Raw genomic sequence first — 23,880 nt, 5'->3', positions numbered from 1 at the left:
GCATAGTAATGTAGTTTGTGATGTAGTGCTGCATAGTAATGTAGTTTGTGATGTAGTGCTGCATAATAATGCAGTGTGTGATGTAGTGCTGCATAGTAACGTAGTTTGTGATGTAGTGCTGCATAGTAACGTAGTTTGTGATGTAGTACTGCATAGTAATGTAGTTTGTGATGTAGTGCTGCATAGTAATGTAGTTTGTGATGTAGTGCTGCATAGTAATGTAGTTTGTGATGTAGTGCTGCATAATAATGCAGTGTGTGATGTAGTGCTGCATAGTAACGTAGTTTGTGATGTAGTGCTGCATAGTAACGTAGTTTGTGATGTAGTACTGCATAGTAATGTAGTTTGTGATGTAGTACTGCATAGTAATGTAGTTTGTGATGTAGTACTGCATAGTAATGTAGTTTGTGATGTAGTGCTATATAGCAATGCAGTATAGTTATAGTGCTGCATAGTAAGATAGTGTTGTACAGTAATGCAGTGTGTATGATGTAATGTTGTATAGCAATGTAGTGTGTGTTACGGTGTTGCATAATAATGCAGTGTTTGATAGTGATGCAGGTCGTGATGTAGCGTTGTATAGTAATGTAGTGTATAGTAATGCAATTTTTTTGATGTCATATATAGTAATACAGTGTGTGATGTAGTGTTTTATATTTTTTCTAAACATGGTCGTATGTCTGAAGCATTGCCAAGGGCCCAGGAAAACGGGGTGCACGGGGTACACTGGCAACTCTTAAAATTTTGGGGTATGCAAAGTCATAATATATTATTTAATTTCTCTGTCTGTAGACTTTCCAATATGAAATTCCTGACATGTCTAAATAACATGTAAAACTTTGTAATTCCTATCAGCAGCTGAAACACGTGTAATGGTGAATAAATGATATCAAAAAAATTTCAGTTTCCTGGTTTGTTATATAATAAATAACTCCGCAAAAATATTTCCATGATTCTCAACTTTTAATATGTATTTTGACTAACACCCAGCAACATACTGAGATTTCATATTCGATTGCAATAGTGGAAAAGCAGAAGTGTGTCAAGACGCAACAACTGGGATTTATCCTACCTATATAATGTGTGTGATATATACACATACACACACATATAAATGTATATATATGTGTGTGTGTACATATATATATACTAGCAAACGCACTCGTCTTTTGGACGATTTAAGTTGCTTTGGTGGTATTTTTTTCACTTTGTTCCAGGTGCCACCTGAGCTCAGCGAGCCGTTTGCTCTGTGGTATCTCCCATGAAGTAAATTTGAAGGAATCGGTGTTCAGTGTTGTTGACAGGAAGAATAGAACCTATCCGATGATAGGTTTGGCCCTGAATTTTGAACTTTGGCATATAGGAGTCTTCATGAATGGGTTTGTGACCAAAACTTGTCATCTGGAAGTTAGAGTTATAAATGCGAATTTTCTGTATAAATTGCTGCGAATAAGGGTGTTGGCCAAGGAGTAAAGAAAGGAAGGGCTGAGGAGTGTTTTGCAAGTCAGGTAAGCGAACCTTTCCGTTTGAGCAGCATAGGCCATTGGATTCTCCAATCAACTTGAAGATCTTGTAAAATGGACATATTACAGACATATCCTCTGTAATAGTCTTCGATGAGTGGCGTAATCCTCGGCAGGATCATAGTTGAGCGCCTTCAACTACTGAATGGCTTCCAATAGCCATGGGCAAGAGCCTTCCGGTGAGCATTAGATCGAAGTCTCATCATCCGATGGTTATCGTAATCTGCCAGCCTCGTGGCAGAAGTGGATGCAGCGTTGCGTGCCCGATGGATAACACTCACTTCTGGGGCTTCTTCGGCACTTCGTGGCAGAAGTGGATGCAGCGGTGCGTGTCCGACAGATAGCACTGTTTTGTGGGCTTTCTGCGGCCCTTGCGTCAGCATCAAGCACCCGGTAGGTTTTACGCTGCTCTGGAGTAATTGCAGCTCTAGCAGCGGCAGCTGTTTTCAACAGTCTACAGAGCCTCTGGTCTTCAGTTTCCTTAGCCTGTCGGCGCTGCTGCCTTGCTGCTGTAGAAGACTTTCTGCCAATGCGTGCTCTCTTTTTCGGTAGCATGCTTGTATTATCTGGGAAAGGAAAATGGATTTTAGTGTACCAAGTGATTATCGATTCTATTATAAGTTAACAAAACCCCCGCTATTCTGTCTTCCCACATAGCCTGCGCATAAAGTAACAGCGAATGCCGCATAAAGTGAAATTGATATGGAGTTTTCTTAAAGATACGTATAGCTTTCGCTAGTGGTAGCAAAACTCTTATTTAAAGGCTGATTCTTTGGGACGAATCATATGTAATTGTTTAAAAAAAGGCTAGAACCTCAATGCTAAAACGTATTTAAAACAATGGACCACAGCTGAAATATCCTTATAGGATGGGTAAATAAGCCTCCTTAAAGTGAAACAATGCGTTGGTAGGTAAACAAAGGTATTAACAAATAGAAGAGAGGAAATGGAGCATCGCCTTTCAAGTAACCCCGAATAGGTAAAGGTAAGCTTGCGAAAGTTTAACGCAGCTTAAATATAAAGATTAAGATAGTTTGATATTGGATATTCATCGCGTACAGTGTCCCTAGTCAATTTAATCACAGTCAAAAATATTCTCTAAAGCCAATATACGACGATATAGATTTTAAAAAGTGTGGGAGACCCTATATACAAAAAACTATGTATATACAACGAATTTGGAAAATCTAAATTAACATAGACATCCATTTACAATGTAAATGTAAATTTTACATGAAAGAAAATTACCAGAGACATAATACGTGTTATGCTAAAAATAACAGCTAAATAAGGTTTTTTGGATAAATCTTTTAAATTAATATAAACATTTATTTACATGAAAACAAAATGACAGCTTTCAAATCTTGTTTCCTGACTGGGTTACCGCGCAGATGGACCGTCAAAGTAAATAAATAGACAAAATCCTTTCATATTTATAAAAAGATTAAAAAAGTATGGAAGACCCTACATTCAAAAACCTATGTCTATTTACGTCCATTTACGCGGGACTCTGGGCCAAATGTTATAGTGCATGACCACCTTTGGGACATAACTAATATGTGTGCAAAGTTAGGAGAAAATCGGTTGAAAATTGTGGAAATGTATGCGTTAGTCATTATGCACATATTTATATATACTAGATATATGTGCATATATATATATATATATATATATATATATATATATATATATATATATATATATATATATGTATATATATATACACACACACATATATATGTACACAAACACATATGTGTGTGTGTATGTGTGCGCGCGCATGTGTATGACTGAACATAAACTTAACTCGCTATAAGTATATATATCTAATATATATAATACGGAAGATGTGTGTGTGTGTGTGTGTGCGTAGGCTGTTCTTACGCCTACAAATACAGCTGTCAACACTCTTAACTACGATTTGCTCAGTCAGCTACCTTCTCCAGAACGTTGTAACAGATCAGATGACACCGTTACCGACCTCGATCAGGTTACATACTTTCCAATTGAATTTCTCAACTCCCAAGATCCTCCAGGACTCCCACCCCATGAACTTCACTTAAAAGTCGGTTGCCCTGTCATGCTTCCAGTTCAGCATTCTGGCTTTTCTTCATTTTCCTATTATTTCTCCACGTGCGGTTAACACAACCCCACTATTTACTGACTTGTACCTTCTACCACACGTGTGATACAGAATGCCACCTAAAAATAACCCCAATCTTCCAGAGAAAGTCACCAATGAGACCATCCTAAAAGAACTCAAAACACTTAACACACACCTACTCACACTTTCCAGCAAAATTGATGAACTTCTCCTTCAAACCCAAGATATCCAAGTAAACAACCCACATCAACATCTTTCGGATAAGATTAATGATAACCTAAATGAAATTAGCACTACACTAAAAACTTTAATTACCAACTCATCATGGAAGGAACCACATACATCATCCAACTCACAGAATGAACACACTTTAACTCCAGCACTACACATCAAAAACCAGATCAAATCTACCTGGACCAAGAAACTGCACAACAGAAAACTCCTTTTCTGGAACATGCTGATAAAATCTTTATTAAAATATGCTTCCAGTTCAGCATTCTGGCTTTTTTTCATTTTCCTATTATTTCTCCACGTGCGGTTAACACAACCCCACTATTTACTGACTTATATATATATATATATATATATATATATATATATACTTTATTTAAGAGCAGCTACCGGAGTAAGCACATTTCATGTGCTTACTCCGGTATATATATATATATATATATATATATATATATATATATATATATATATATAACGATGCGTCCTGCCCTACTCTTCAAAACGCCTGTGTTATAATGGGGATAGCTGATGAAGGAAAATGTTCTCTATGTGGCCTGTGTGTGTTCTGCACTCTGGTTATTATTATTTTTTTGTCTACGTTTTGTTTGTAATGTCCTGTACCCAGATATGCACCTATATATACAGGTAGACGTATGTATGCACACACCTGTACGTATGTATGCATATACTCATTTATTATTTGTTTTATATATATATATATATATATATATATATATATATATATATATATATATATATATATAACATCATGTAACCTCGTGGGCATCGGTACCATTTTCCTCTTTCTCCGTTCTTCCATTCTCCGAACTTTCCATCTTTCCGACGAAGGGCTACGCCCGAAACGTCATACACTCTCTCTTTCCTTTCCTGAGCGTCCAATAATACTATCCATATCACGTCCTCACTTTGTTGTTTTTTTGTTCTTTTGTTATTGTGTTTTTGAACTATATATATATATATATATATATATATATATATATATATATATATATATATATGTATGTATATATAGGTACAGGACGTCACCAACGGTGCAAATAACATGAAATGCTTAAACAAACGAGTTAAATACATAAACAACGAGAAAAAATGGAAAACGGGACAAGTAAACACAGAGAAAGGACCCTTTATCCATTGAAACGACTTTTAACTGCAGATTAATTCGACTTAAACCGTCCACAGGAGTGCAACATTACAATAAATTATACCGTCCAAAGGACGGGTGCATTTGCTAATATATATATATATATATATATATATATATATATGTATGCATACATACATACACACACACACACACACACACACACACACACACACACACATATATATATTTATATATATATGTATATACATACATGCATATATAGGTACAGGATGTCACCAACGGTGCAAATAACATGAAATACGATACGTAAACATCGAGAAAAAAATGGAAAACAGGACAGGTAAACACAGAGAAAGGATCCTTTATCAGTTGTCGGCTGTCTATCTTCTCCTCATTTCGGGTTGTGCTGCAACTGTCTTGATTCTGACTTGTGTTTGAAGCTTGTCCTGTTTTTATAGGGAGAACTTGAAAGAAATTCGTATGTTTTGGAAAGACTTGATTGGTAGAGGATTGTTACATGAGTGGCTTAGAATTTTTGTAGGTTCCCCGCCACGTCCGTGTGTTAATGTCAAGTGACAATGTTTGGCGTCGTAATTTGAGGCTGACACAGTTGAATGAACACAAACAATCAATGCTCTGAATGTATTTTGTCAAGTGTTGTGGAGGATGATCACGTGATTAAGTTTAGAACCTTTTGAACGTTTCCCGCGATGTCCATACGTTAGTGTCACGTGACAGTATATTTTGCGCCGAAAATTAAAGTCGACATGGTCGAGTAAACATATCTTGTTACAGTCAAGGCACTCCAAATTTAATCTGCCAGATGGCAGAGTGGACATGAGTCGTTTGTATGTAGTCTAGTAGCTAAAGTCTAGGTTGTTAGCTGTGAAGGTACCTCATGTTAAGTGGCAGAATGAGTTTTGTGTGTGGATAGAGGATCTTTCTGATTTGGCGGACACCTTTTTTTATTTAGTGTGTTTTCTACCGAAACACTTTAAAACTTCGTATACTTGTATATTTTGTCTTATAGAACAGAAAAAAAAATTTATATTCGAAGTTATTTCATGTTAAAAGTTGTCGTATTTCGGTAATTTCAACCAATCACTGACGTCTATTGAGCTGAAAACAATTACTGCTGTGGTTTGTCAACAATACGTTGTGGCGGTGTAATGGGATCTTTTCCCTTGAATAAAATTACTGCCGTTGTTTGTCAACAACAACTATCGGCGGTACTGTTATTTATGACATCGTTCGTGCATTTGTACTGGTTTTCGCTTTAGGGTTTTAGGGTTAGGGTTAGGGTTAGGGTTATGAGTACTTTTGCCAAATTTGGTGAAAATCTGTTCAATACACCGCCACAGATTTTTCACCAAATTTGGCAAAAATACTCTAGCCCTAACCTTAACCCTTTTATAAGGATAATTTTTAAGGTCGTGAGCCAATATAGCCTCATTGAAATTAGGTTACTTGCTAGTCCCCACCCTCTCTCTCTCTGTTATTAAATACAAAAACAAAAATCAAAGACGGGTGTGTAAACAACAAACAGATGTATTAGTTTAACGCTCGGGAAGTGAGAAATTCTTTTCCGGGACGGTGGGGTTGGAATGTGTAGGGGTGGGTAAGAAGGGAGGGGTGACGATGAAGGGAGAGGGTGGAAGGGAGATGGTGGGTAGGAGTGAAGAGAGAAAGTAAGTGTCAGAGCAAGAGAGGCGAGGGATCTTTATGATTTGACGGGCAACATTTTTTTATGTAGTGTTTTTGGTACCGAAACACTTTCAAACTTCGAATACTTGTATATTTTGTGTTATAGAACAGATAAAAAAAATTTGTATTCGAAGTTATTTCATGTAAAAAATTGTCGTATTTCGGTAATTTCAACCAATCACTGACTTCTATTGAGGTGAAAACAATTACACCGTAGAATGTAAACAACGGTGTTACGGGATTTTTTCCCTTGAATAAAATTAGTGCCGTTGTTTGTCAACAAAAACTATCCGTTGTCAACAACAACTATCAGCGGTATATATTTCGTTTGTCACTGTTATTTATGACATCGTTCGTGCGTTTGTACTGGTTTTAGCTTTAGGGTTTTAGGGTTAGAGTTCGGGTTTTAGAGTTAGGGTTAGTTTTAGGATTACGGTTAGGGTTATGATTATTTTTGCCATAACCTTAACTCTAACCCTATAACTCATAACCATAACCCTAACCCTAACCCTAACCCCAACCCTAACCCTAAAACCCGAATCCTAACCCTAAAACCCTAAACCCTTACTAGAGAATAATGATATAATTAAACAGGGAATAACACACTTGACACCGAACAGCACTAACTGTATTCAGCTGAATTGACGTCAGTGATTGGTTGAAATTACAGAAATACGACAACTTTAACATGAAATAACTTGCGATGTACAATTTTTTGTTAAGAAGGTTAAGAGAAGAAGTTGTTTTATATGACACATTCTACCAGTGTCCCAAGTTTGAAAGTGTTTCGTTAAGAAAACAAGTGTTGCCCGTCAAATCATAAGGATCCGAGGTGGGTAGGAGGAAGTAGATGTGAGAGGAAGAGAGGAGGAGGGTTAGATGTATATATATATATATATATATATATATATATATATATATATATATATATATATATATATATATATATATATATATATATATATATATACACGACAGACTTCTTTTAGTTTCTGTCAACCAAATCCACCCACAAGGCTTTGGGTGGTTCGAAGCTATAATAGAAGACGCTTGTCCAAGGTGCCACGTAATGAGACTGAAACCTGGAACCATATGGTTAGGAAGCAGGCTGGTAATTCTTTTTTGCCGAATAAATACATGCTCTATATATTTGTTCTTCGCCTCAGATTTCTTATTGTCCTTTGTCTGGAAATCTTTCGTCACATATCCAGTGAGCTTTTCAGCGACTCTCCATCACATGTGTCACCTGCTGTTCTGTTCAGTCTATTCTGTCTTTCTATGGTGTATATCCTTATCTGTACATGTATTTGCGTGTGTATGTGCGCGGGCGTCTGTGCGTGTGTGTGTGTGTTTTGTGTGTGTGTGTGTGTGTGTGTGTGTGTGTGTGTATGTTTACTTACTATACTGTTTGTATCAGCGCCCGTCCTTTATTTAGTTCTTTTCATTTATTTATTTATTTACCACTATATTCCCCCCCCCCCCACATTTCGTCTTCGATATACGTATCTGTATCTTTTGTGTGCGTGTATAAGGGTTTATGTATTTCACTGTATCTGTGTCTTTTTTCGCTCCCATTCTGGAGGAAAATATACAGAGATGAGTAAATATATGAAGAAAATAAATAAATAAAGAGCAGCTCACGGAAAAGCAATCTAACGAAATTCCTAAACGTCAAAAACTATCAAACTATTTTACAATGTCAAGTAAAAGTTAATCACCTGCAACTGAAACAAGCCATGCAAGCACCAGTGAGGTCAGTGATAGTGCACAAACCATGAGTGCTCTGTTTAGCAATAATCAACCTACTCTTGACACTTTTGGTGCAGCTGAGAAAAAGCATGCAGTACTATTTTGAAGTACTAAAAAAGAGTTGTAGCAGCTATAAAGTTTTTAAGTGAAAGAGGTTTAGCATTTAGAGGTCATGAGGAAAAGTGGGGCTCCCCAAACAATGGAAATTTCATGGGGGGTGGGCATTGAGCTTCTTGCGGAGTTTGACCCATTTTTATATGAACATTTAGAGAAATGTAAAAATGAAAAAGTAAATATTACTTATCTATCCAAATCTGCGTATGAAGAATTGGTAGAAATCATAGGAAAACATGTGAAAGATGAAGTGATGAATCAGATCAACAACCTAGACATCAAATACTGCTCAATTATTGTTGACTCTACACCTGACATGATATATGTTGACCAGCTGGTAATTGTGGTGCGATACTGTTATAATGGAAAACACTGTGAGAGATTTTTTAGCATTTTTGCCAATAAAAAAATAGTCATCCACGACCTTGTTCAACAAAATAACAATTTCTGGGGGAGCATAAGCTTTTACTTGAAAATATCCGTGGTCAGTCGTACGATAATGCTTCCAACATGAAGGGCTCGGAGAAAGACTATGTACCATGTGCAAGCCATTCACTCAACCTTGTTTGATAAAAGGCAGTGTCAACTGTACCTGAAGTTGTCGATTATTTTGGCATCTTGCAGCAGCTGTATGTTTTCTATTCTGAATTTCCTCGAAGATGGGGGATTTTGAACACAGGGAAATCTAACCTTTTCTCTAAAGAGCTTACGTGTAACTAGATGGTCTGCACACTATGAAGCAGTCCGGGCAATTAAAAATAGATATAGGGATATTTTACAAACTCTCAAACATATGTTTGAAGACTCAGAAGAGAAGCCCGAATGTGAGCGAGATGCAAAGAATTTATAGCACAAGTTGGTAAAATTGGAATATGCTGTTTTAACAGTCGTTTAGGAAGAAGTTATGGAGCGTTTTAACAAAGCAAGTAAGAAACTCCAAACCCCTGGTTCTGATGTATTTGAAGTTCTGATGCATTTGTTAAAGAACTACTAGAAAATTCAGCCGACAGGATTGCACACGATGAATCAGTAGCAAAAGGTTTATGTGAATATATCACCTCAAATTCTGATGTTTCCAAACGCATTGTTACAAAGAAATTTGCAGATGGAACAAGTGATAGGGCTTCTTTGAAAGGGGCTGAACAATTTAGGATAGAAGTTCTAAATCAAGTCTATGACTGCTTGATAATCCAGATAAGCACGAGGATAGACCCATATGGACCCAGATTGCGAAAGGGTTCAAGTTTCTCTCGGAATTGATGAACAATTCAGAATTTGATGAGAACAGTCTGAAACTTATAATATCGCATTAGAAAGACAATATTGACCACAAATTAATAAATGAGTGTTATCAGTTCAAACAGTATTTACACCTTAGGAAATCCCGGAACACAAAAGAAAGCACATCATCTAAAATGCAATGCACAGAAGTTCTTCAGCTTATTTATGAGCAACAATTAATTGAAGTGTTCCCTAATATTACTACTGCACATAACCTGTACTTGACAATGCCTATCACAAGTTGTGAAGCAGAAAGGAATTCCTCAAAGCTTTCCTTTGTTAAAATTAAATTTCGGTCTACCATGACTGAAGAGCGCTTAAATTCCTTATGCATGTTGTCTCTAGAAAATAATATTGCAAGGAAGCTGTGATATGACAAAAATGTTGCTACAACCCCCCCCCCCCAGAAAAAAGAGTATTTTGTAATTTTCATATGTATCCCAATGATGCATCATGCATATATATATAACGCTTCCCTAATTTTCGACCCCCATAAATATAAGGCATAGCCTGGAAAATATTTTTAGTGATCTGCCATGGAACAACCAGATCGACAAAGATATCGGTAATTATCCACACTTCGTTTCTGATGGAAAGAGGGCTCACTTTCAGATTCATTTTTAAGGACCCCACGTCACAACTCCACCATTTAGGCTATCAGGCTCTCAAGCTGGAGTTCCTTGCAAGGGCACAAACATTCTTTGACCCTTGTTGGATGTTACCCTACAATTGCTGTGTGGGAGTACAAACAATGTGCTCTTCCGTGATAGAAATTCAACAAAAAATGTACCGTAAAGATGCCTCTTCATTATCATAAGATTAACAAACGATATCAAAAATTCCACCTTCTTTCCCCTCTACTTGTCTCCTCCATCAACTCCTATTGTGTGTTGCCCGCCTGATTATGAGGCCTCCTGCCCCTTTAAAGGCAATCGTCGTTCTGGTTATTGTTCTTGGTTAAGTCTCAATTAAGTTTGAGTTGAGTGAATCCATTCCATCTGTGAGGATTCTATCTTTTTGCCAGACATACTGTATCTTGGACTATATCATCCACCATGTATTTTAATTTTTAAGACAATAAGAAGAGACAAAGAACTTTGGCTGTTATTTCTAGCAGAGATCTACAACCATCCAGAGACATGTTTGTAGGCTACTTATGTACATTATTTGATAGATATATAATGTGACATTGATTGATGCCTTGGTAAATAAGTATTGTTGATGTTATTGTAATTTAACTCCAGCCCGGAACAAATAAACATACAATCAATAAAAACTATTTTGTAGCATCTTACATATAAGTTACACACTGAATGGCATAAATGATCCACATTAAAATACAAATCCAATACTGAAAAAAACCCCACAAAATGACACATCCTTGTTGTAACCTGTTATTTTATTTCATGTATAGCAATCATTGTATTTTATAACGGAGAATAAATCGTCGCCAACCAGTTCATTTTCATCATCACGTCCATTTTTACATTTTCCTCATTCACCATTCGTTATATGATATTCCCTTATTTTTGTTTTTTAGATAGCAGTTGGATTTAATAAAGAATTGGCTGCTATTTCTAGAAGTTCTTTAATTGACTCCTGTAACAAGAAATACCGTACACAAGTTCATTTTTTTAAATTAATTAATTGAATTGTTGGTGGTTAAGCTGAACATCAGTTACATTAATCGGACCAATCTGTGAAAGCCTACTTAAGGAAGGGCCCGGGAATAGGGGGTGCTGCGTACGCTAGTACCCACTAAAAGTTTTGGTGAGAGCAAAATCAAAACTTGCAGTCCTTACTTAGTTTTCCCATTTTTAGAAAGTAGTGTTTAAAAAAAGTGATCTGTAAAAAGTTGCTTGAAGTTAGGTTTCTTCTCAAAATAATAACTACGAAGAAAAATAAAAATAAAGAGAAAGTTTATTGACGAAGTTGGTCATAAAATTCTCTAGGGAACTCCCAAGAACCAAACTAATGCACTTCTGATTAGAACCTAATAGCTAATTATTCTTTAAATATGGTTTATTTAACCCCTTAGCGTACAAACCAACCATATCCGACTCAAATATTCTACTTGTTTTAATAGAGGCAGACGTGGCTGTGCGGTAAGAAGCTTGCTTCCCAGCTACATGATTCCAGGTTCAGTCCTACTCTGTGACTCCTTGGGCAAGTGTCTTCTACTATAGCTTCGGGCCGACCAAAGCCTTGTGAGTGGGTTTGGTAAATGGAAACTGAAAGAAGCCGTCGTATATATATCTTCACCTATTTACCTGGGACACGACCCATAATTCGTACAAGCAACAACCGGTGTTCGTGTGTTTACGTCCCGATAGAATAAGTACTAGTAGAGGTCGATAGAATAAGTACTCGGCTTTAAATAAATAAGTCCTGGGGACGATTTGTTCAACTAAAACCTTTAAAGGCAGTGCTTCAGCCTACGCCAAAGCATACATCTTGCAACATAATCACCACCACCACTAAATGCTAAATCACAATATAGCTTCTACTCTAAGTCGGAATCCTAAAATCTGGTGCTATTCCAAACGCGAAAGATATTGTCTAAAGCATGATTGTTCTTTCACTCATCTTCCAGAGATTCGACGCACTTTTAAAAGTGTGACACCCAGCCACTACCAAATCCATAGTACTACCAATTCCACAGCCACTACCAAATCCATAGCCACTACAAATTCCTCACAGTGGCAGTGTTGATCCACACTCTCACCGAAACCCAGAAATTACTCAGATATCCATTGGCTGCAAATAGAAAAATCAACAGTCATATTCAACAATGCAACCATAACAACAAGCAGATAGCAACCTCACTCAAAACAAGAAAATTCTTTTTTTGCCATGATCTAGCAAAAGAAATCAAAGGAAAAAAAAAGAGACCTTTTTATTCTCACACAGCACCAAACACTGATACTATCCCAGTGCACAACCACACACCATTGCTGTCATTAACCCACAAATTCAATTCAGTAATAATGGTTAATGTACAAGGCCTCTCGCACTTCACAAATCGAACAAATATATCATCTCTTAGGGACATTGCACACAGTGAAAAGACAATATGTGCAGCACTAAGTGAAAAGCATCCGATCCCAAACATATTAGATACAGTAGTACATATGTCAGTTTATGTACTACACAGAACTGACCGCATAATATAGAAACAAGGAGGAGTAGCACTCTTCATCCGTGAAGAAATGTCCTTCTCTCCAACTGTACAATACAATAATAATGAATGTGATCGACTTCAATTTGATCATAGGTATTACATGCTGTCCTCTTGATGCGGCTAATTATGGAGATTATTTCAGAGATGCTTTGTCGTTCAGAAGTGAGGCCAGCCCTCAGGCCAATGTACTTTTAACAGAGGACTTAAATTTTCCTAGTCTGAACTGGCCTGAGGGCTATTTCCAACGTGGAACTAAACAACTGAACTGGAGGGATATGAACGCTCTTTTCGATACCACGAAAGACTTTCTTATGTAACAAATCATTACCCGTCCAACTAGGGAAAATAACATACTCAACCTAGTCTTTACCACCAATACAAATTTCATTCACAATGTTCATGTAATTCCCACAGCTATTTCCGACCACAGTATTATGCAATTATCTATATATGGTTGAATGAAGGCAACGCACATAAATGACATCAAACATGACTCACCTCTCATGAACTTGAATTTCAGGAAGGCCAAATGGAAGGAAATCGAAACTGAAATCCTCAAAAAAAACTGGTCTCAGCGTATGGCCAATCTCAGTGTTAACGAAGGAATGAAATTTATGTACGAAGAGTTAATTAGGATCTGTTAAAAGCACACCCTGTAGAAACACGTGTGTTTCCCGCAATAGCTTGATTCTATGAGATAGACAAGAGGTCGGCGAAACGGGGTAAATTACCTCAAGTGGGGTAGAAATGAAATTCTTGGAGGCAATGAGGAGTCATTAGACATAAGTAAAATTATATAAAGAATATGTTCCTTGTTACAACAGAAATTTTTCTTCTGGTAGCACTGCATCTGTCTAATGTAATGGACGTATAAATAGATTCAATAAAATAGATTCAATGAATTTTTTGAATTCAAAGAATCTATGGTTGTCTTCCTTTCAAATCAAGGGGGTAACGTCGGTGTAAACAAATATATTTTGGGGGTAATTGGTTAAAAGAGTTCCCCGATCCCTGAGATAGACAGATACTAATGCGTAACAGAGCCAAACTAACAAAACAGCTGAAAATCCAAACTCTCTCAACAGATGAAATTGAGAAAAAATTAGAAAATAAAGAATATCGAGGTGGATTTAAAACTATTTTATGAAAAAGGAACTTCGTTAAGGGAAACACCGAGTAACGGAAAATATAAAATTTATTCCTAAGTTATTTTTCCACTTTGCTAAACAAATATCAGTTAGACATAACCGGATTGGTCCGCTAATAGATCAAAATCGATCATACACTAATGATTCATCATAAATATGAGTCAACAATATAACAATGCATTTTCCCAACCGAAAGTACATAAAATAATACATAAGCCAAGCGAATTCATTGATTCCCGGAACTCAATTGCAGAGACACATCTACATAATAAATGATATTATAGCAGATGATATACTTACAGTTAATAACCTAGATTCAAACTCAGCATCTAAACCAGATTCTCTCTGTCACACTGTTAACAACGTGCAGAAACAGCATCATGGAACCATTAAAGAGACTATTTCAAAAGTTACTAGATATTAGCATATTTCCAGAACTACTAAAAGACGCAATAGCAATACATATACACAAAGAGGTGGTAGAACTACTTTTCAATTTCCTTTAGAGGTGACGAATTAGGCAAAAGTTTTGAAAGTCTTCATCTTTTTGAAAGCTGTTGAAACAGGAGACAGTTCAGAGCATGAGATTTGATTTTATTCACAGCAGTGATGATCATGCTTAGGGAATCTTGAAGACGACCTCTGAGGTTTCGTGCAGCAAGATATCAGTGGATCACGCTGTGCATCGTGAAGACATCAGGCAGACTGACTTTGAGATAACTGATGAAGCCGCGATGACAGCCAATCATCGATGGTGCACCATCAGTTGCACAGGCTACAATATTATTCAGTGGGATGTCCTTTTTGCCAATAAAGCTCTTGACCACATTGAAAATGGATTCACCCTTGCTATTAGTTTCCAATAGTCTGGCAAAGAGCAGTTCTTGGCATAAACTTTCCTCTTTCACAAAACGAACATATGCGAGGAGGAGGGAATCATTACCTGGCAAAGCAGACTCGTCCAACTGCAAGCTGAATTCTGTTTTCTTTAGAATTATGCAGAGTTGGTCTTCGATGTCGTCTGCCATTTCATCAACCCTCCTCTCGACAGAGCTATTACTCAGAGGAATACCATTGATAACTGACTTTTGTAGCTTGTGTAGCACCGTCTTCAAGGACTTCTTTTACAGTTGGTAAGATTAGCTGTTCCCCTGTTTTGTGAGGTTTTCTGGACTTCGCAATGAGAAGTGATATGTTATAAGAAGCGTGCAAACCATCACTAGATTGACTGAATGAACTGGGGAAAAAAAACTTCCTATTGTTTTTCTCATGTGAAAATTATTTTTAAGGGGTTGTAAATAATTCAAATTTTTTTCTGCTCTACCAGGATGCATTTTACTCAAGTGTTCTTGAAGCCTTGGTGGTTTCATCGCTTCATTTGTAAAAGTTTTTTCACAGAGTAGACAAAGTGGTTGCTGTTGGAGCTGCAATAAACGCCAACACCGCTTGACAACCAGCGGTTCAACAAAAAGAAACGGTAGAATAAGTACCAGGCAATAAATAAGAATAAGTCCTGGGGTCGATTTGTTTGACTAAAGTCCCAGCATAGCCGTAGCCTGATCACTGAAACAAGTTAATATATATATATATATATATATATATATATATATATATATATATATATATATATATATATATATATGTATGTATATATTAATGCTAACTAATAAATTTTACTTATTAATTTGTCAGATTAATTTTTTTCTTTAATGTGGAAGAATTGACTGAACATATGGTTGATTTGAAACCATTTAATGACCATTTTACGGCAATCAATGTTTTCTTTTTGTTTTGTTTTTTTTTTGTAATGGGATTTCAATTCAAGTGAAAAAAATCTTGTACAATATTATTCACAGCTTCATATTTTAGTGCTTGTACATGATACGACTAAATAAAATGACTATTTTAATCGTATATTTCAAAAGACGTGATTAAAAAAAATTGTTTAAATTTATTTTTGATTATTTTTGTACTATGTTTTTATAGATTTACTTGATTTTTTAGTTTCTCATAATAAATAAAATAAATTATCTCAAATTTACCTCATATAATGTATTTTATTTTAAAAAATGCTATTCTCGGCTGCAATATTTTAAGTACAGTAGAATTCTAATTTTAAGTACTCTTTAGTTTCCTTTAGAGGTGACGAATTAGGCAAATTCTACTGTAGAAATCTTGTTCTCTACTTTTCCAGGTGTAATAACTTAAGAATATTAACATGCATGCGCCCGCATTTTTCATTGTAATCCACTTTCTTTTCCAGGTAATGCAATAAAACTAATAAATATTCTTTTATTAAAAATATTTGAATTATTTTTCATTGTTGATGATTGAATTAAAATAAGAATTTTATGTTGTGTTTTAATTTTCACATATTTTCCCTTAAATTCTAAAAAGAAGTTATCTGGACAGGGTTTCGTTACATTGGTTAATATAAAAATGATTTTTAAAAAATGCAGAAATAGTCAATGCATTTACCGTAAAGCACGAGAAGCTATCTGCCCTCGTTAGGGCAAAGTTAGCTTGTTAGTCGCAATTCATTCAAAATAAAAATAAAGCCTGCAATTCAGCTACTGTTCTTGTTAACTGCCTGAAAATTAAAAAAACAACAACAAAAAAAAACTGAATCTTGCTACTCTGAAGATCCAAAAGGTAAGAAATAATAATCTAAATTCTGCTTCTCTTAATATTGAATTAAAGTATAAAAGCAAACCCAAAACAAAGTAAAACTTCAGAAGTTCTTAAAACTTTGGTCGTCGTAATGCTTGGTTTCATTTGTTTAATACAAATTACTCCTCGTATAATGATTTTGTTTTCATTTTGTGATAGACAACTATCGTGCAGAAAATGCCAAGCTTCTAAATCCTGTTTTCTGATGAAGTGAAAATGATTAAACTTTAAACCTCAGAAACATTTTTCTACAATAAGTATATATATATATATATATATATATATATGATTGACCGTTGACTGAACACTATTCAATTTTTTTTCTCCGTGTTTTTCTCCTTGTCTCCGTATTCTTTCTGTTGAAGAGCGTAGCTCGAAACGTCAAAGACTTTCCGTATTCCCGAGCGTCATACTAATATATACTTTTGTTATTTACACCACCTGTCCTCGTCTGTTGTTATTATTTGTATATTCTCCCATATATATATATATAGTAGACTTACTTGCAAAAAAGGACGTGTGCGTTCAATAATGTAATAATACAAAGAATATATATACACATGTATACACACATATATGTACATACTTACATCTACATGTGTATATACATGCATATCAGGGTACAGGACGTTAGAACAATAAACTACAGACAACGGAACGAACACATAGGAAAACGGAAAGCCACTTGGAATATCCCTTCATCAGCTGTCTCTATTCTATCTAGACGTTTCGAAGACAAATATATATATATATATATATATATATATATATATATATATATATATATATATATATATATATATATAAAAAGATATAAATTATGTGTATTTCTTCTATCTTAATGAATAAAAATTCTTCTGATAGAATAAATGGGTTAATAGAAACCAATGTAGCAAAGAACACAAAATAACTGTGGTTAGCTCCTGTTTTTAAGGCAGGAACTCCTTGAAATTTTGGGTATTTGAGTATATTTAAGAATTTAAGGATTGGAATCGGTCATAATGTCTTACGTTTAAGATGATTCCCATGCTTTCCCTGATGAGAAGGTTACAATTTTAATATCAAAGATCCCTATGGATCACACAGGTTGTAATCCTTTGAAACATATGTAGGAATAAAGTATGCAATTATAACATGCGTTTTATCCAATCCTTAAATTCTTATATATAAAGATATATATATATATATATATATATATATATATATATATATATATATATATATATATATATATATATATATGTATACATATATATATGTATGAACCTGGTCTCGAAAATCTTCCCATGCTGCAGTATGCGAGTCTGAAGCTCTTTCTTCAACATAGTATCATATATCTTGTGGACTTTCAGACGCCGAGGAATGCCGACTGGCCCTCTTCTCTCTTTCACTCTAATCATCATCTGGAACTTTGCTCGCACCAGACTGTGGTCTGTCCAGCATTCCGATCCATGAAAGGACTTGACATTACAAATGTTATAGATGTCATGCTTGTGGATGATAACATAATCTAGCAAGTGCCAAACTTAAGACCTTGGATGCATCCACGTTGTTGTGTGATCACCTGTGTGCATAAAATGAGTGCCTGCGATGTAAAGTCCATGTTCATCGCAATGCCCCAGCAGCATGAGACCACTGCTATACATTTTCATTACTCCAAAACGTCCTATAGAGTTCCATATTTGCCCGTCTCTTCCAACCCTGGCATTGAAATCCCCCAGTTGAATGACTTTAGCAGAATTAGGGATTTTCCTAAGTATGGCTTTCAGCTGGGTATAAAAAAATACTTTTATCTTCATCACAGCTAGTCAAAGTAGGTGCATAGGCACTTATTAGAGTAGCAAACCGCCCACCTTTCAGATGAAATCGTAGAGTCATTAGAAGTTCATTTATAGGAACAGGAAGCTCCTCCAACTTTTTATGGATATCAGATCGAACTGCAAAGCCAACACCAGCTTCTCGGTGCTCCCCCTTTTGCCACCCCTTCCAAAAAAAGGTATATCCACCTCCTACTTCTGCAAGCTGACCATCACCTTCTATACGAGTCTTTGAAAGAGCAGCTATATCAATGTTATAACGGTTCAGCTCGCGAGCAACAAGTGCAGTGCATGTTTCAGGCCTACAGTCACTCTTGTTATCCAACAAAATGCATCCATTCCAACACGAAATGTTCAAATTCCATCCAAATTTTGTAAATAAAAGCCTCTTTGTTTTTCGAGTTCAGGGTGGACTTCCGTCAGTCGCGCTAAATTTACCTGATATAGAAAGACAAGCAATTTTTGGTTCACCTTTTCTAGAACCTCCCCGGCCTCCGGGGGAGTAGTTCCCTGAAACTACTCAGCCACCCTTGCAGCAACCGAATCCTACCGCTGTCTTAGGCGACAAGAAGACGACTTTATATCTAGCATGGGCCGCCTACGTGCAGGTCGCTGACTACATGCTTCCAACCCGTCAAGTCTGCATGCTTCACCACCTTCACATCGCCGCAGAGCTTCCGAATAAAAAAATGTACTAAAAATATATAAATATATACTAAAAATAAAGTAAATATATTTCGTCTTTGGATTTGGTTTGCAAGATTTCGTTTTTGGATTTGGTTTGCAAGATTTTTTTATGTGATTTCGTGTGTTGAAGCATATTCTGTTGTGTCTGGGGAGAGTCATTTTCTTATTGTGCCTTAAAATTTAACACACTCACCGGTAAAATTTCCACTTATTTTTCTTTTTATTTTCCTAAAATTTTCGTTGCGTCTTGCAACCTTATCAATAAAAAAGTACATATCGAGCAGAAGTTAGCAATGCCTGTGCAGAATTTTTGATCCAATAAGGCTTACACGACACCTCATAGACCCTCTCCACTTTACTGACATTATCCAGAGACAAGCCGGAGCAAGATGTCTGCTGCCAATATGTGTCGCAGGCTCAGCGATATGGGAGCACAATGATCTCTAGTACAAACAAAAAATCCCCTAAATGTTCAATGCCATTCCCTGCATATGTGGTTTTATATCAGAGTGACCTTCTCCTAGAGACATGCTTCAACAGAAGCTGAGGAGTGCCTCACTCCCAGTAGTCTTCCAGTACGCCGGACACCATTCCGGTATTTCTGCGTACTCGTGCTATTGCTAGATAGCCGTTGAGCCTGCACTAGGTTTATCCGACCTTTCAACAGGTCTTGTTTTTAATCCTGCTGGGTTTCTAGCAACCCTCTTCACCAGGATAGCCTTGTGAGAGTGTCAGTTTAGTCGCTGGCAACCCGACCATGCAGCAGGTACTGGATTCCATGTTACCAGTAGCACTTATGAGAGCCTCATAAGTGACCGGACATACATACATATACATACAACATGCATATACATACATAAATACATACATACTGTTGGCACTCCGTCGCTTACGACGTCGAGGGTTCCAGTTGATCCGATCAACGGAACAGCCTGCTCGTGAAATTAACGTGCAAGTGGCTGAGCATTCCACAGACACGTGTACCCTTAACGTAGTTCTCGAGGATATTCAGCGTGACACAGTGTGACAAGGCTGACCCTTTGAATTAAAAGCACAACAGAAACAGGAAGTAAGAGTGAGAGAAAGTTGTGGTGAAAGACTACAGCAGGGTTTGCCACCATCCCCTGCCGGAGCCTCGTAGAACCTTAGGTGTTTTCGCTCAATAAACACTCACAACGCCCGGTCTGGGAATCGAAACCGCGATCCTATGACTGCGAGTCCGCTGCCCTAACCACTGGGCCATTGCGCCTCCACTTACATACATACACATACGTACATACATACATACATACATACACATACCTGCAATACATACATACACATAAATATATAGAAACATATCTTCACGTCAAGATAAATATATGCATCATAATGTATGTATGCAAACAATTAAAAAAAAACTGCCTGGTGTATATAATATTAAAATGTTAAAGTAAGGAAATTGCTCATTAACTTGATATAACATAATTAAATGCAAAATTAAGTTATATGCAGAATCCTGCATGTAACCTTATCATGCTCCATTTTAAAGAAAACTGCCCGACGAACGGGAACGTGAAACTCTGAGTAACAGGGTTTGTGATATTTTTGCTGCTTTTTAATAAAGCGTATCGCTCTACCTCTGGTATTTCCAGTACTATTTTTTCCACCTTGTTTCGCATTTATGTGCTTACTCTTGTGGGTATATTTATATATAATCAGAAATATTGCATTTCTAAATCTCTCAGAGAGACTTATGCAGTAGCAGTACGATAAAGTGATGGTTTGTTGCCAACTTAATGTGGTAGTCCCAGGAAAGGGGAAGAATGCTACTGCTATTTATCCCCAGAAAACACCGTTTCCAGTAGGCTATGTGACACAAGCGTTCTTGGCAACAAACCATCGCTTTATCGTGCTGCTACTGTATAAGTCTCTCTGAGAGATTTAGAAATGCAATATTTCTAATTTTGTTGATCAGTGAATTTATTTCACTTGAAATTGTATGAGTTTTCAAAGGCGAATAAGCATCGACAGTTAGCAAGCCAAGCTACTCCAGACTGATGAAGAGCAATGACTCTGAAACTAATCTTTGCTGGGTGGAGGTGCTTATTTCCCCTGTTTGAAAACTTAAGGACACAGAACGCTTGTGTCACATAGCCAATAGATGCAATATTGCAAATGCTTAAACAATACGCATGTGCAAATAGTTTCACACTTTCATTTCTATCCAAACACGTTTTATTCACTTTAGTTGCCGAAAAAACAAGCATTTCTTAAAGTCGTATTACACTTGCTCTACAAGATGATGTTTTGCACTTCGTCTGAATTGACTTTCTATAATGAAATTCACCGCTTCCTTGATAATGACAGTGCGGCACTAGACGTTTTTCGTCAACATAGGGTTCTTCACAGTAGTGTAAATTGTCCTTCATGTAATTCAACTTGCACCCTCCGTGAAAACATAAGCATGTTCCGATGTCGGAAGATTGTTCGCCGACGTAGACAACGGCTCGTGGAATGTAGATATTCTGTTTCTCTCTACAATAACACGCTTTTAGAGCGCAGTCAATTACCTCTGTGGAAGGTTCTTTTGTATGTGAGCCATTTCCTTACAGAAAGTTGGTCGCATAGATCAATTATGGAAAATTTGAATATTTCATATACTATCTCCATTGACTGGAGATCTTTCTGCTCGGAAGATTGTCTTTATTGGGTGGAGAATCACCAAGAACAGATCGGTAGGCCAGGAGTAGAAGTGGAGACGGATGAAACTGTTCTTGTAGGGAGAAAATATAGTCGTGGAAGACTTGTGAAGACTATCTGGCTTTTCGGTGGAATCGAACGAGAAACCAAAACGAAATTTTTGATACCTCTTTCATCGGAGTGTGGTGAAGAGGAGAGGCGAAATGCCGCTACACTCATTCCGTTAATTACTCGCCACATACGTCAAGGATCCATAATAATAGTGATTCTTGGGGCGCATACAATTCTCTTGGAAATCTAGGTTATACTCCCTTTCAGGTTAACCATAGTGAAAATTTTGTAGATCCAGCAAACTTGTCAGTGCACAGGCAGACAATAGGAAGCTTGTGGGGCGCATTGAAAGGAATGGTGATTCGTCCAGGCATCCGTGCCCGTTTCTTAAAACAGTATCTTTCGCGATTCCAATTTATTGAAGATATTAAACCTGCTGCCAGAAGAATGCACGTCTTCTTATTGCAAGCTGTAAGTCTTTACCCTGGCCCAGCATGATTTTGTCCTCCACCAAGCAATCGGTTCCTTGGTCAAATTCACGAAAAGTTATTTAATGAGCATTTGACGGTTGCTTCCAGCACGTCGTAAAGCAATCCTTCTCATTTCTTTATTATCACTGTCGCATGTCTATATCCAAGAAATGGACCACGCACAGAGGTATGTATAGGTTATTATTTTCTAAACATAATTTCTGTAATTCATTGTGGTAGCATACTTTGAGAATGTTTTCTTACACACGCTTTCTGTTTTATTGTTACTTATATTCCACCGCTTCATCGTTTAATGAGAGAATAATTCTGGAACTACACACACACACACACACACACACACACACACACACAAACACACACACACACACACACACACACACACACACACACACACACACACACACACACACACACACATATATACACATAATTTTTCACGTCTGGCCGTATAGCCTTTTCCGTTTGTTTTCCCGTCTTGTTTTCTGTCCACCACTACATTCCTCCATGGTACAAATTTAATTTGTGTATACAAATTTAATTTGCGGTCCGTGGGAAGAGCCATTTTAACGATGCGTCCTGCCCTACTCTTTGAAACGCCTGTGTTAGAATGGGGGTAGCTGATGAAGGAAAATGTTCTCTATGTGGCCTGTGTGTTTTCTGTACTCTGGTTATTATTATTTTTTTGTCTACGTTTTGTTTGCAATGTCCTGAACCCAGATATGCACCTATATATACAGGTAGACGGAGGTATGCACATACCTGTACGTATATATGCATATACTCATTTATTATTTGTTATATATATATATATATATATATATATATATATATATATATATATACAGTCAAATTCTCATTTAACGAAAAGAACACGAAAGCCATAAAAATCATTTTCACTAAATGAATTTAACGAAAAAAAAAAAATATACTGTAAATACCACGTACTCATTTCTTTGATTTAAACTATAGTTATGGTTTTAAAAGGAATATGATCAAAAATTTAATTATATTTTTCTAACAAAAGAATCAGTTATCTTGACTGACTTCCTTTCTATCATTTCGAATAAAATTCTCCCCAAGACAGCCACTTGTTTCACCTCTTTTCCTTTCTAAGAAATGCCTTTTTGACATTCTTTCGTTTTGACTCGAAAGATCATATTACAGAACTCGGTAATTTCTGTGAGCATGTGTTGACTTGTCCACTGTCAGTTGACGTATCCAAAAGGAAAGAGAAAGCTAATGGATTGTACGTGCGTGCGTGCTTGTTTCTTTGTGTGTGTGTGCGCACGCGCGCGCCTGCGTGCTTGTTCTTGTGTGT

The 23,880-nt window shown here is 36.6% G+C and overlaps 2 protein-coding genes across 2 annotated transcripts in view; both read right to left on the bottom strand.

The window, feature by feature from the left end:
* The window catches only part of LOC106879588 (uncharacterized), a 90,169-nt gene that overhangs the window by 44,551 nt on the left and 21,738 nt on the right, over positions 1-23,880 (bottom strand). The gene's annotated exons all lie outside the window — the stretch shown is intronic.
* LOC106883805 (protein ZBED8-like) lies at positions 14,830-15,192 on the bottom strand. The gene has a single exon (XM_014934941.1). The coding sequence runs from the start codon at positions 15,190-15,192 to the stop codon at positions 14,830-14,832; it is 363 nt and encodes a 120-aa protein (XP_014790427.1).

Source organism: Octopus bimaculoides, chromosome 15 (assembly GCF_046866305.1).
Source record: "Octopus bimaculoides isolate indiv1 chromosome 15, ASM4686630v1, whole genome shotgun sequence".
NCBI lineage: Eukaryota > Metazoa > Mollusca > Cephalopoda > Octopoda > Octopodidae > Octopus > Octopus bimaculoides.
This window is presented reverse-complemented; position numbering and strand designations above follow the sequence as displayed.

Coding starts and splice junctions, on each gene's coding strand:
- LOC106883805 (XM_014934941.1), bottom strand. CDS start 15,192: ATGGCAGACGACATCGAAGACCAACTCTGCATAATTCTAAAGAAAACA.